The following is a 15,559-nucleotide window of genomic DNA, read 5'->3' as shown; positions in this document are numbered from 1 at the left end:
CATGGCTCTGCAGTTGTATGCCTAACTCAATTCTGAAATCAGACCTGTGGCTTTTTTAGCCTGGCAGGATCCCTTTTAGAACCTCCCTTAAGGCGCTCTCAGGGCTTGTTGGCTGCCTCCCAGCCAGCACTCCCCTTCCTAATCATCCTTAGAATTTGTCAACACAATCTGCTTGGTGTTTGCAGACAGAGCGCTGTGCACAGCCAGAACCGGTTTGAACAGCTGCAAACCCTGATTAATAGGCAACTCCTAGCCAGGTGTCTGGGTCTTTATGACCCAAGCATGCCAGTGGTGCAAATCCTTGCAAAGGAACTGGATCCTCCCCCAGTCCCTCCTCCTCACATGCCAGGTCGCCCCCACAGCCAGAGCCGTTTGGATTGGCTTTTACTGAGAAGTGACCTGAGTATCAACCCTGTGTGTTGAGTCATTCCGTTGGAGCTGGCTTCCTAGAAACTTGGGCATAGGCCCAAGGGGAACAGTGACCATTGCTTAGTGACTGGAAAATGGAAGGTTCAACCCACCAGCAATGATCGCCCATTTCTGTCCCTGTTGCCCTTCACACCTGGTAACAGCCACAAAGCCAGCATGTCTCACCTATCGCATGCATTGCAGTGACATCCTAGATAGCTCCGCTGCAGGGTTTGAACCCGTGAGTCACCGTGACTCTGGGCAGCTATAAAGCAGGGGCTTTGATTGCCTGAGCTAAAGGATGGGCTCCTGCAGTTTCGAGGCTGTAGAAGTGATAAATCTCTATAAGTGATGTTGCCACTAGAGGCAGACAGAGTGCCGCTAGCCTGGGTTATGCATACAGCGCACTGCTCCACTCCTCTGTGAATGCAATAGCTTTTCCTGACTGGTTACCAACAGCGACTGCAGCCAGCCTGCCTTGAAACCTTGATGCCCCTTTCACACAGCGAGTGTTTCTCCCAGCTGTTCGCTTAGCTTTTGAGTTAAACAGGTAAAAACAAAATCCCACTCCTCAGAGGGGAATTGCCTTGGTCGAGAAGATGCATCCCCTCACCAAGATGTAGGCAGTTCCCTGGGGATGCTAGGGTCATAGCATGGCTGGGAAATTGTTCCCTAACTGTCTCAGCTCTTTCCTAACTGCGACCCTGCTCACGCTTGGCTGCTACCTCCCCCCCCCCCACTGATTCCCCCTCCTCCTCTGCCCCCCATTTAGCTGAACGAGTCTCCAATCTCTTCCAACCAACAGGGCTGGCTGCCCAGAGAAAGATCTCCCCCAACCATGGGGAGGAGACCGAGCCCCGGTTTCCTCTTTGCCTGCTCAAGAGCCTCCCGCTTCCTACACATGAAAGAGGCCCCCCCACCCCCAGCAGCATGGAGCCCAGCAGCTCCCTAGCACAGCAGCGGTAGGTGCAGCTGGGAGAGCAGATGCCAGCTGGATGGGAGCAATCAGCAGCACTACAGCTGCCACCCACAGTCGTGAGACACCAAGCCAGGAGCCAAGGGTCCGATAATTTCACAGGAGCGGGGGCTGCCCCAGCCAAGTCAGAACGTTCTGAATCACGCAGCTGGGGCTGCTCTCCTACCCCTAGGAAATTCCCACAAACCCCAGCAGGAGCATCTGGTAAGTTTCTTGGATTCATTATCATTCACCTAAAAAGGGAAATCATTATTGTGGAGCTAGTGAGGAGCCCTGAAAAGTAGGTCAGAGCCAGCTAAGATCTCAGCGTCACCCTTCCTTCACGAACCAGCTAGATCATAGAATCATAGAATATCAGGGTTGGAAGGGACCTCGGGAGGTCATCTAGTCCAACCCCCTGCTCAAAGCAGGACCAACACCAACTAAATCATCCCAGCCAGGGCTTTGTCAAGCCAGGCCTTAAAAACCTCTAAGGGTAAGTCTACACTACGAGATTAATTCGAATTTAGATAATTCAAATTTGGGAAACAGATTGTATAAATTCGATTGTGCGCGGCCACACTAAGCACATTAATTCGGTTTTTAACCACATTAATTCGGTGGTGTGCGGCCACACTACCCCTAATTCGAATTTACAAAATCGATTTTGGTGCTACTCCGCTCGTCGGGGTGGAGTACAGAAATCGATTTTAAGCGCCCTTTAATTCGAAGTAACTGGCTCCGTTGTGTGGACGGGTTAAGGATTAATTCGGATTAACGGAGCTAAATCTGAATTAAAGTCGTAGTGTAGACCAGGCCTAAGGATGGAGATTCCACCACCTCCCTAGGTAACCCAATCCAGTGCTTCACCATCCTCCTAGATGCCCCCAGAACACCTTGCTCCCTGGTGCCCCCAAACACCTCGCTATGTGACATGAGCAGAGCGAGTGCCGAGCTACAGCGCTGAGGCCTAACATCCTTCCAGTGGGTTTAGTGTCTGGGTTCATTTCCCAGCTCTGCTCTGGACTCTTTCCAAGGCCTTGGGTGACTCAGGCAGCTAAATACCTCTGAGGAGCTGGGCCTGTCATGTACGCCTTGTGCACAGTAGGTGGCAGGGCTGCTCCTAGCAGGTCAGGCTCCTGTACCAGATATGGACTGGCTGCAGAGAAAGCGTTACCAAAGACGTGTTCCCTTTAAGGGACATGAATACACTGCCAGGTCTGGCTGGTATATGCTCAGGGAAGGGATGTTACAGATGGTGCCGCCTAGTTTAGCATTCCAGTGTAGGGCCTTCTTAGGCCATGTCTACACTACAGCGGCCTAGCTAGTACTGCAGCGGTGCCACACGTCATAGCAGCTGTCAGCTGAGCTTATTGCTCACCCAAGGGATGGGGCTCCTATCTCTCCCTTCCTCTACAAGCTCCCTGGGCACCACCCACCTATCCCCCTTTACTGTAAGCACTTTGCCCTCCCCTGCCTCTCCCCTCAGGCCAGGGGTTCTGGATCCCCCCCAGTTCCTCCTCCTCCCATGCCAGGTCCCCCCCAGATAAGTTCCATAGCTAGGCTGCAGGATTTCACTTTACAGTTACTAGCTCTTCTGGTTGTAAGGAAACTTCTAGAACCATGAGCCTGCTACACCGTAGTCCTGAGTCTGCAGGCAGGCAAGCATTGTCGCTCTAAGGGGGGAACTAGCCCTTTGCTAACACTCAGGCCTGCGGGTCTCCCCTACTGGGCCTGAGCCAAAGCCCTCTGGAAGCAATGAGAAGACTTAGAGCGAGGACAAAGGCCCTGAGCCTTAAAAACATTTAGGTTCCTAACTCCCACTGGTTTCAAGAGGAGTTAGGCACCTACATACCCTACAGGTTCTGTGCCAGTGACCATTGTATAGACTCACTGGCTGGTTCCACGTCCGTCTACACTACAGCCACGGTTTTCAGAAGCGATTAGCAAATTTGAGGGCTTCAGTTTCCAGGGGGTGGGGGAGGTGGAAGCCAGGCCTTTGTGGGGAGTCTCCCTTTCCAGGCACCCCTGAGATTAAGGCCCCCGCCAAATCGCTAAACACTCAAACTTGGCCTTACAAGTTCCACCCCGTTTTTATAAGCTGTTTGGGACACACTCCTTTGCCCTGGCTCCCAACATAGCCGGGCTGCAACTCCACAGCAAGGGTTGTCCCATGGCACACCCTGCCATCAACCACATTTGTGCACCAGTATTGCCCACGCTGGGTTTTGAACCATTGAATTGTGGGGGAAAATCTAGGCCATTTTCCCAGGCTGCCTTGCCAGGGGATAGAGTTTGCACAGGACGCAGAGCAGCACTGGCAAGGCAATGCATTCTGGGACACAGTACTGCAAAGACAGCTCAGCCGTGACGGGGGCACAGCTGGGAGACTCCCCTCCCCTCTGTACACCTAAGACAGTATTAGGCCCTGGTTACAAGAAGCTGACCATGTGCCATGCCATTGTGCTCACCATGAGAAGGGTGGGCACAAACTACGCTCAGAGCCAACCGGCTGGCTACAAACTCCGTTAAAAGTTCTAGTTCGAGACAACCTTCGATTTACTCCTCTATGCCTGGAGCATCAGCAAAGAGGAAGGGAAGGAAAATGGTCGGTAACGAGCAGAGATCCTGAGGATCCTTCGCTTCGTCAAACCCGTGAGCTTCCAATGGATACAGTCAAACCCCAGTTTGTTCTGGCTGGGCAGGCACCAGAAAGCAGTTTCCTGCAGAGATAACAAGGGTGCCTCTGTGCCCTTCCAGCAAGCAAACTGTCGGGGAGCTTGCGCTTAGCCCGCTGCTGCTAGGGCTTTCCAGGCCCAGGCAAAAGGTAACTAGAGGGCAGACCTGTTTAGAAAAAAATCCCTTCATTTCTCTTCTGTTCCTGATTTAAAAACAATTGGGCAGAGGGGTGAATGGAGAGCAGCTGGCAGAGATCAGCACGAGAAAGGCAGCTGGGGCATAGTTAGGACACTGTGGAGTGAAGTGGCAGAGGACCAGAGACCTCACCACAGATAAGCAGGTGGGCAGAAGCTGAGGAAGCCAGTGGGCAGCGGGAGCCTAAGAAGGTCCTGGCTGCCTGGCCCATCCCTCTGGACTGAGCACAATTACTCACACTGCAGCTGTGTGCAGGGAAGCTGCGGAACACCAGTCAAGAGGCTGAGGCTGAGGGAGGGGAGAACTAGCGCCGACCTCGGACTCAGAGGGAGGTAACCCTTTGATGTCAGGCTTTTGCCGGGGTTCACGCCAGCTGGGGTTCAAGGGTTAATACCCAGAGCAAAGGTCTTACATTCCCTGAATGACACAGACTGATATAACCTACAGGCAGGGGCTGCTTCCCCCAGTGCCAAGATGCAGCCACCTCTGGGGAAGAGCGTGGCAAACGCATGGTGTTTAGCACAGGAATCAGGAAGGGATCCCATGGTGATCTGAAGCTGCCGGCATGGGGTTTAAGACCCACTGACTCAATCCCACTGGAGTTTGGCCAGGACTGCAGGGGGTTAGCTTCCCTCCCCTGGCACAGCACTGGGGACCACTCGTGACGAGCCGTCAGGTCTATTTTCCGTTTCGCCACAAAGAATCCGGTCCGGTGCCCAAGTTGAAGAGGACACAAACGAGTCTGGGACCGATGCCCAAGTGCCTTGAAGCTTCAGGAGCGAAGCTGGGATCTCCCCCTTGTGGTCACAGTCTTTCCCTGCACTCCTGGCAAATGGCACAGCCCAGCTCTCAGGGCTGAGCCAACGCCTTCCGTGCAGGGGCAAGGCGCCCAGAGCGACAGCGATTAGACAGAACAGCTGCCCCCGCCCCCCCAGGCTGAGAGCGGAGACCTGGCTGGCACACAAGACTAGGGTGATCAGACAGCAAATGTGAAAAATCGGGACAAGGGGTGGGGGGTAATAGGAGCCTATATAAGAAAAAGACCCCAAAATCGGGACTAGGGGACATCTGGTCACCCTAGCCAAGGCCCTTCCTTGGATGCACAGCAGGAGATGGCATCATTGGGCTCTTGCATGGAGATTAAAGTGACTCCATTTCCCTCCTCAAATGAAACCGATACAGTCCTGAGCACGTGGGCTGGGATTTACAAAGGCAGCAAGTTAGCAACCGGTGCTGAGCTCCGTGATGCTCAGGCAGAGACATGTTTGGAGGGATTGCATGGATAAGGAAGACCCATCAGTGTCCTGGCCATTGTGCCAGGGAGCTCCTGGCATTGGCCATCAGTAACACCCAGCACAGCGCTGTGTGTGATTACCAGCCCCTGCAGGGGACTGGTGCAGCCGTGAGATCTCCAGCCAGCGAGGAAGAGGGAAGAGTCAGCGCTGGTAGGCGAGTTTTCACTGGCAAAGCCTTTTCATCCAGAGCTTTGCAGACCTATGACCCAATGGGGGATTGGCCTGGGGCACCAGGGTTAGAGTGTCAGAGGCTGTAATGAGCCAGGCTCTGTTTTACATCTCCCTGCAGCTGTGTTGCTCTCCAGGCTGGCTGAGTACGGAGAAGAAGAGCACCACCTACTGAAATGACACCGCTTCCTACTGCACAGTGATTTTCTCTGGAGACTTCTTATCCGTGCGCTGAGCTGGCTTGGGTGCTGCTGACTGTAGTGGTCACAGCACAAGGGGATACCAGTGGAGGCTTTTTGGACTCTGCAACGTCTGACAACCCACTGAACTCCACTCCTGACCGCTCCCCACCCCAATACACTTACTAAATGGTAGAGGTTTCTTACTGGTTTAATAAAAATTCAATGAACACATCAACATGAGAGATTTTTAAAAACATTTATTTAAAGATCGACAGGTTGCATAGCTATTTGATACATAAGCACTTAACAGTAAAGATCGCCAGACTGATTCTTGCCTGCATATTTATACCTGCCTCTGGAAATTTCCATTACATGCGTCTGACGAAGTGGGTATTCACCCACGAAAGCTTATGCTCCAATACAACTGTTAGTCTTAAAGGTGCCACAGGACTCTGTTGCTTTTTACAGATCCAGACTAACACGGCTACCCCTCTGATACATGGCACATGAGCATCAATACACAGATATGAACACATTTTATCCCATTAAGAATTTTTAAGAGACATTTTCAGATTCAACAGCCTTTATTTCCTTTATCTAGTGACTAACTTCATTTTAGAAATTAAAAAAAACAAATCACTCATCTAATTTACTTATGACCTTGATGTACTCTTTGTGTAAGTCTCAACTTGCTCAATGAAACTGACAAGTCAGTTTCACTTTGCAGTTCATATGAGGTAACATAAGGCTGCAACCTCTGGGTTGCCAGCAGTGTAGGGCACTGTTTATTTTAAAATGATTCACAGGAGCAAGAACAAAAAGAGCAGGAAACTCCCCCCTCCCCCACTATCCCCCAGGCATTGAGATAAAAAAGGAATCTGTCAGGTTAAACTGAAGAAGGATGTGTCATTCTGTGGCCCAGTTTAAAGACAGGTTTCTGGGTAGCAGCCGTGTTAGTCTGTATCCGTAAAAAGAACAGGAGTACTTGTGGCACCTTAGAGACTAACAAATTTATTTGAGCATAAGAATAAGTCTTTAGTTTAAAGACAATATTTCAGCTATAAGTGTGCATGTCGTTCCCTGTATGTAGAGTTTGCTGCACCAATTCAAATTTCATGCAACTACAAGGCAAAAATATCTCTTCCTCAGCCACACACACAAAACACTGATTGTTTAGATATAAATTTAAATCCAACTATAACCCATCACTTGGGGTTTTGGAAGAAAGAACAAACAGCAAAGAGGAACAGATTTCCTATAAAAACTCAGAGCATTGGTCCATCTAGTTCAGAATCTCAGTCCAACTGTGGCCAACGCTAGATGCTTAAGCAGAAGGCAAAAAGCCCCCATAATGCACGTTGCCAACTGCGTAGTGTCAAACAAGAGGGAAATTCCTTCTCAGACCCCACCATGGATGATCATTTCGTGTCCTGACGCACAAGGACTGGGACACCTGGATTTTATATATTGCCAGTGAGCTTGTAATGCTAGGGATAAATTACTAGTTATGCTGATGATAGGGTGACCAGATGTCCTGATTTTATAGGGACAGTCCCGATTTTTGGGTCTTTTTCTTATATAGGCCCCTATTACCCCCCCCCACCCCCTGTCCTGATTTTTCACATTTGCTGTCTGGTCACCCTAGCTGATGATAATGTAGTGTTAGTATGGAAGTGATGCTGCTAATGCCTGTGTGACGCCTTTGAGCGTACTGAGGGTGAACTAGGTGATTCCAGAATCCTGAGCAGACTCAGAGTTAGTTAAGTGCTAGTGCAGCTAATAAAAAGTGCAGTGACTTCCTCTCTCCTGACAAGCCTGATTCCTGAGTGCTTATTCCCAGTAGAGATGGAAAGCGAAAAGTCATTAGCCAAATGATAGACTACAAGAGAAAGCAACGTGCAAATATACTCTTATTCCTGAGATCCATCACCTGTGAGTACCACAGGCAGAAGGAGAAAGAGTTAAAATGCCAGAGCTATAAAGCCTATAGTGACATGCATCTTTCATCCCTTCCAAACTGCTAAAACACCGTTACCGCTAGGGAGAAACATAATTTAACAGGGACAATGCACAGCACAATGTACAGGAAGAGACACAAAGAACTTTGACTGAAATTACAAGTTTTTTCCTTCCTATTTGCTAAAATCTAATGATCAAGGACAGATTTTAGTTAGAATAGCATGGCTAATATCCTTGTTTTTGCTCCAAAAAAAGTGCTGTAAAAGTGCAGACTGCTTAAAGTTTTGGGTTTTGTTTTACACCTATTTAACTTCAATCTGATTAACATTTTCGATAAAGGAAGCCTTTGCATAAAGGAAGATTCAACACCCTTTTAGTCAAGGAGCAAGAGCTCACAATGAATCTCCATGAGACATAGCAGAGATCAAGACGCACAAAGTAAGAACTTTCAAATATTTTTGCCTCTTGGAGGTATTAGACAGCACAAGCACAGTTTTAAAAGGTGGTTTGCAGTTCACCTTTCAATCTTGGTGAGTCAAATTAACCACGTCAGGGTAAACGTCTGATGCTGCTGTCCTGGGGTCTTTTCATTCTAAGCAAGTAAAGCAACTGTTTTATTAGTTGCTTCCTCTCAACCCACAAAGTTTATACTCTCCATAAAACTTGTTTGCCAGATGGAAGTTCTGTAAAGACGCAGCTGGTTTTGAGGCCATGAGAAAGTTGCATCAGTTAAAATAAAGATGGGAAATGAAAGTGATTTAGTTTAACAAGTGCAGAGATCTATGTGAACTAATCAGTTTATTTCACCCCTTTAAACTGGTGCAACTTTTTCGTGTAGACAAAACCTCATCGTGAAACAAAAAACCCTGCAGTACGGTTCAATCCCTCCCTGATAGACTATGGATTGGGGTAAGGCTTTAGATATTTTATTTTATAACACTTATTTTCATGACTTAGTTTAAAAAATAAGACACGGACAAAAGTTAAGAAATCGTACATTTTTGGATTAGACTTCTGGTTTAAAATTTCCCTAATTTGAAACTCTGACCCTGTTGCTTCATTACAAGACACAAAGGCCTCAGAGTAAGGTTCTTCCTGTGGGAGACAGAACATTGTATTTTAAAAGATTGCTTAAATGACAGAATCCATTTTAACAGCCCACTAATTAGTTGCACCTCTTGGCAGTGAAGATGCATGTTACATAGCCCAAATGATGGAACGGGACCCATGAAGGTATGGGTCTCTTCTTACCACCACCACCTCCCAAGGTGTAAGTGAGCATTCACGTGGAATAAGTGAAGCCAAGTCAGCTGAATGGGGATTTTATGGGTGGGTAAGTCCACAGGTCAATTTTGATGGGAACTGCCAAGCAAAAATAAGTTGAATGACAAAGGTTATGGAATGCAGAGATAAAATTGTTCCAACAAACCAGCCACTGGGAGATGGCACTGGAAAAGCATTGCAAGGATTCAGGCAATGGGTCTCGGAGATGGAATTAAATCCACCACTAAGTCATCATTTTCCAAGTCGCTGTCACTTTCCATTATCACATCATTGGTCTCAGCGCTGAGGGCTCCCTCACGGTTATTATGGGGAACCTCTGCAGTGTCCTCAGAGCTACCAGAGGGAGCCTCAGTATCTCTCAGATGGCCTTTGAGCACAGACTTATACCACTCTGGATTCTTCTTTTTGATATCAGACAAAATGGCTTTTATCAACTGGCCCCACTCAACAATGCTGTGCTCCTGTTTACAGTCACTGTACAAATAGCCAGCGGTGTGCATGGCGATCAGGCGTCCAGACGCATCAAACACAGGCGAGCCTGAGGAGCCACAGAAGAAACTGGTGTCATAGGTGACTACGGTAGGATTGGTAGTCACTTCCTGGAAGCTCCCTGGAGTGAACATGTGGATGCACTGGCTGGTTCTGCTCTCAGGGATGGAACCACAATTGGTACTGCTGTGGCCTTCCACCTGCCCTTTCTGGAGGCGTTCAATGCATCGCCACCCCCGCTCAAGTGGGGTTACTATAGAACAGCCATCTGTGGACTTCTCCTTTCCATCTGGGTGGCCAATAATATAAATCAGGCCGCGATATGGTGGTGAAGATATATATTTTGCCAACCCATTTGGGAATTTAGAGCTCCTTTTCTTCAATTTCAAGATGGCGTAATCAAGAGCCTGGTCTGAGACTTCCAAGCAAGGCTCTATGTAGAACCAATCATCTTCCTTAGGGGGTTTGTTTTCATAAGAGAAGGAAACCTTGACAGACTGACTAATTTCTGCCCAGTGCTGCTCCTCAACTCCTGGTCCTGCTACATCGCTCTCCACGTGATGACAGGTAAGGATGTATCCATCACATAACACAAAGCAAGTGGCACAGCCCCTGTTTCCGTTGTAGTCCCATTCTACATACCCTACTGAGTTGCTGAGTCCAGCAAGGAGTTTATGCACCCGAACCGGAGTGGAGTTCTTCGCCTCCTTACTAAAATTTTTTCTATGCAATTCCAGCAGAGCTTTGACATGTTTGCCTGACTCACTAACTTCCTCCTTAAAGAACGCTTTGATCAATTCACTTTGGTTCTCTAATTCAGGATACTGGGCCAGAACAGCTAGTTTAAACTGATAGAATGCTTCCCCCCGTCGCTCCCGAGTGGCCCCACCACTCTGCTCATTCCTTGCCTTAACGGCACGCTCAGATACAACCTGCACCTCAAACGACTGATTGTCTAAGTCATCGACAGAATAGTGACTATAGTGTAATGTTTCGTTGTCCTCCACTAGATACCACTCCTTTTCCTCCAACAGGGGCAGAAACCGTCCATCCTTGCACAGAGCATTCTTGATGGTCTCCCCTTTTGGGGCAAAGACGCATATCTTGCAGCGCTCTTTTATAAACTCCTGGCGCATTATTTTTTGAATTTGTGCCCCATCAGGCCCTTTCTTTCCAATGGGTGCAATATAAAATACAACGCATTCAGTCCCTGTGTCGTCGAGTTGGCGGTATCCTTGCTCACCACCTCCCTGGTCTCCCTTCACTTTATAAAACTTCATTTCAAAGTGGGACTTCTGAGGCAGGCACTTGAGGGGCATTCCCAAGTTCACAAACCCCTTAATCTCCCTCTTCCCCTGCAGATGCATCTCCTTGCCCTGCTGCTTCTTGATATGAGTCCAGATATCTTTCAGAGCCATCAGGGCCCTGTAAATACTGTCATTGGCTTTGCCTTTCACCACATACTCCCCTCCATTTTTACCTAAGTTAACAGTGAATTTTCTATCCTCACTGGCATTCGATTCAGGGTCTTGGGTTCCAGCTTTCTCAGTAGAAATCGGCGTCTTACCAATGACTTTCAGAGCATTGGCACCAGTGTTGGATCTCATCCTTTTTGGCGTGGGGGGGGGTTGAACCCTGCACATTCTCTTGCTGAACAACAACAACAACAAAAAACAGTGTGAATAAACAACAGCTGCAGTTTCCCTTTTGTAGCCCTACGTCAGTACTCTTCACTATTTTTGAAGTGTGGGCCACTTTGGCAAAAAACCTTCAATGTGAGAGCCACATGGGGTGGGGCTGAGGGGTTCAGAGTGTGAGAGGTGGCCCAGGGTAGGGAAGAGGGTGGGGTGCGGGGGTGAGTGCTGCTGGCTGGGGATGAGGGGTTCAGGGTGCAGGACAGGGCTCAGGACTGGGGCAGAGGGTTGGGATGCGGGGAGGGGGGTGAGGGCTCTGGCTGGGGGTGCAGGCTCTGGGGTGCGGCCAGGGATGAGGAGTTTGGGGTGCAGGCAGGCTGTCCTGGGGCTGGGGCTAGAGGACTCCCCCCAGCCCTCTCCCTGCCAGCTGCAGCTAACTCCAGGGAAGGGGTCTCTCTCCCCCCTGCCGGCAGGCAGCACGGAGCTCTGGGGGAAGGGGTCCTCTCTCCCCCCCTGCCAGCAGGTGGCACGGGAGCTCCAGGGAAAGGGGCCCTCTCTCCCCTCTGCTGGCAGGCAGCACGGGAGCTCCGGCCGGGGCTGGGGGAGAGGTCCACAGCAGCCCTGCAAGCCTCAACTTGCTCCCCTCCCCAGTTCCCACCCAGCCCCTACTTCTCTCCTCTAAAGGGCCACGCAGCAGGGACCTGGAGAGCTGCTGCGTGGCTATTTATAGCCTGCTGCGCACCCGCACAGCTTAGAGAGAATTTAGGAGCCACACTTAGGGTCAATGGGAGCCACCCATGGCTCGCAGGCCTTGCAATGAAGAACACTGCCGTACGTTATGTTAAATCAAAGCACCAAGACTCAGTACTGAGGTACATCACTGCAGGCTTTATTGGTCATGTCTGCACTGTGTGCATGTTCACACACCACTCCCATAAAGTCCTGTCTCACCAAGTATAAAATCTGGCATGGCTCCTCTGGTTCTGGTTAAGAACCCAGAGGTGATTATCCCAGAATATTGCACCTGTTCCTGTTAACTCTAATTCAGCTCCCTTCCTAAAACCCAGAATTTTAATAGTAACATATAAAGAAAAACAACAAGGAGTCTGGTGGCACCCTAAAGTCTAACAGATTTATTTGGGCATAAGCTTTCGTGGGTAAAAACCTCACTTCTTCAGATGCATAGAGTGAAAGTTACAGATGCAGGCATTATTTACTGACACATGGAGAGCAGGGGGTTACTTCGCAAGTGGAGAACCAGTGTTGACAGGGCCAATTCAATCAGGGTGGATGTAGTCCACTCCCAATAATGGATGAGGAGGTGTCAATTCCAGGAGAGGAAAAGCTGCTTCTGTAATGAGCCAGCCACTCCCAGTCCCTATTCAAGCCCAGATTAATGGTGTTAAATTTGCAAATGAATTTTAGTTCTGCTGTTTCTCTTTGAAGTCTGTTTCTGAAGTTTTTTTGTTCAATGATAGTGACTTTTAAATCCGTAATAGAATGACCAGGGAGATTGAAGTGTTCACTTACTGGCTTATGTATGTTACCATTCCTGATGTCCGATTTGTGTCCATTTATTCTTTTGCGGAGGGACTGTCCGGTTTGGCCAGTGTACATGGCAGAGGGGCATTGCTGGCACATGATGGCATATATAACATTAGTGGATGTGCAGGTGAATGAGCCCTTGATGGTGTGGCCAGAGTAGATATGGGGACAGAGTAGGCAACGAGGTTTGCTACAGGGATTAGTTCCTGGGTTGGTGTTTCTGTGGTGTGGTGTGTAGTTGCTGGTGAGTATTTGCTTCAGGTTGGGGGGTTGTCTGTAAGCGAGGACTGGCCTGCCTCCCAAGGTCTGTGAGAGTGAAGGATCATTTTCCAGGATAGGTTGTAGATCGTGGATAATGCGCTGGAGAGGTTTTAGCTGGGGGCTGTATGTGATGGCCAGTGGTGTTCTGTTATTGTCCTTGTTGGGCCTGTCCTGTAGTAGGTGATTTCTGGGTACCCGTCTTGCTCTGTCAATCTGTTTCCTCACTTCCCCAGGTGGGTATTGTAGTTTTACAAATGCTTGATAAAGATCTTGTAGGTGTTTGTCTCTGTCTGAGGGGTTGGAGCAAATTTGGTTGTATCTTAGGGCTTGGCTGTAGACAATGGATCGTGTGATGTGTCTTGGATGGAAGCTGGAGGCATGTAGGTACGTATAGCGGGAAGGTCACTCGCTTGTTCTTGGGCCGTACACACTGGTGTCTGTCGTCAGACGTAACCAGTGTGGTGCTCTGCTCTGTTCAATGATAACAGTCGGCTGCGTGCGTGTGTTCCCTCTGTGTGCTGCCCCGGCTCTGCAGATCGCTGACAAATACCTTATCAGAGTCTGTGGTCATTGGGGGTTCTCTCGGGGTCTGCCGTGTCAGCGATTGTCCAACCCCAGCACTCACAAGAGACCCTATGATAACAAACCAGTATAAATAACTCAGTGATTTGGGGAGCAGGGTGAAACCTGGACGAAGGCTCCCACTGAGATGGGGAAGCTCTCGGGAGCAATGGGATTTGTGTGTAGGGACAGGACACCCCTGAAGCTCTGACAAAGATGGGGAGCAGCCTAGGGGGTGAAAAGTGGGGTTAGGATGTTCCCCTGGGCTCTGATAGGTATGCGGAGACCCCCACTCATCCTGGGAAAGGGGAAACTGTCAGATCAGGAAACGTAACAACTCAACCACCACCGCAAAGGGACTAGGAACCTGGACTAAATAACCTGGCCCTGCCCACTGCTGGGAGAACCTGAGGGTGGGGCCAGGAGCAATGGATGCTGGGAGACCAGGCTCAGGGGCCAGTTCTGTGGTGTTCAGTGAACACTTAGGTGCAGATCCTCAGAGGAATTCAGGCCCCTAACTCCTGCTGAAGTCAATGGGAGTTAGGCACGTAAATACCTTTGAGGATCTGGGCCTTGGTGCTTAAGGGGCTTGCCAGAGCTCTGCTTCCTGCTGTGTCCCGTTCCAGCTGGCTGTGTAACAAAAGCTTCCTTGGTTTTCTGTCTGGGAAGCTCAGTCCTTAAAGGCATAGTCCCCAATAATACAGGTTCCAAGAGTCTTTGGTCCACAAGGGATCAGGGGGTCACACCAGGGCCTCCCAGGAAATCCCACACCCTCCAGCTGTAGAAGAGAGAGAGCCTGGAGCACCGGGCCTGGTGCAAGACCTGAGATCTGAACCAAAGTCAGCAAAAGCCAGGCTAGGAGCAAAAGTCCGGCCCTGTCATCAAGCAGACGCTTGCTTACAAGTTTGCTGTCCGGCACATGAACTTGGCAAAGGCACAGTGAGCGTTGCTAAAACACAGGCACTCCCAAGAAGTACTAGACACTAGGTAGGGTTGGTAACATGCCAGGAGCGTAATACGTAATTTGTTTGTCTCAATGTATAAAAGAGAAATCATAGGAGGGGCACCTTTGTCTGGCTTAGGGGGCAGCAGACAATCCCGCTGCTGACTGAGCTGAGTCCATTGTCCTGGGCATATACATAGAGTCTATCGGGCACTAATACCGCGCTTCATCAGCAATAAACCTGGCCAAGTGCCTTCGCCACCGAACGGAGTCTGTGGTCTTTCTGGGTAGTACTACCGAGGACTGCTAAACCAGCTCTCTGCAGGGTTAGTACAGCGTACGGAGAGAGTACACACGCACACCAGCTGGCAGCAGCCAAAGCAGGGAGCACCTTTCACAGCTGCACAAGTGGCTTTGGGGGGAGCTCCTCACCAGCCCTCCCCACTCCATCCATCCTCACTGAAGGCGAGAGGTCTATGATCTAGACTGTGCAGAAAAGCCATGGCGGGTGGCTGATGTGCTCTGGGGACTACCCTCTTGGCAGACCAGCAATTCACACACGCACACGTCTCTGAATCAAAGCGGGGGGAGATTGTTTTCATCCAGCTGCATCACAGACAATAGCCTGGCTGTTCAGCGGGCCGTGGGAAGCCCTTGAAATGTAGCAAGAAGGTCAGGGGCTGTGCTGGAGAGAATGAGGGAGGCCACCGGACAGGAGGGAGGGTGAGCAATTTCCTGTGGGGGGGGCCTCGGAGCAGATCTGAGTTAACGACGCCACCTTCCCACCCTGACCGACCCCCGGCCACATTCAGGCTCTGGCTGCACTGGGACGCTGAAAGGACTTTCACCCGCCACCCTAAAACAAAACTGTTGTTCTGGGGGAGCAATTGCACATTTATAAAAGAGATCCCCAGCTGGTGCGAATCAGCCGTAGCTCCATTGGAGTCAATGGGCCAGATCCCAGCTGGTGTCAATTGGCCAGAGCTCCACTGGAGTCAATG

General features: G+C 49.8%; 1 protein-coding gene across 1 annotated transcript; it reads right to left on the bottom strand.

Annotated features, from left to right (window-relative positions):
- Positions 1-9,310: 9,310 nt before the first annotated feature.
- FAM111A (family with sequence similarity 111 member A) lies at positions 9,311-11,032 on the bottom strand. The gene has a single exon (XM_024211326.2). The coding sequence runs from the start codon at positions 11,030-11,032 to the stop codon at positions 9,311-9,313; it is 1,722 nt and encodes a 573-aa protein (XP_024067094.2).
- Between the last annotated feature and the right edge of the window lie 4,527 nt (positions 11,033-15,559).

This window comes from Terrapene carolina, unplaced genomic scaffold (genome assembly GCF_002925995.2).
Source record: "Terrapene carolina triunguis isolate 2854851 unplaced genomic scaffold, T_m_triunguis-2.0 Scaffold926, whole genome shotgun sequence".
In the NCBI taxonomy this organism is placed as follows: Eukaryota; Metazoa; Chordata; order Testudines; family Emydidae; genus Terrapene; species Terrapene triunguis.
This window is presented reverse-complemented; position numbering and strand designations above follow the sequence as displayed.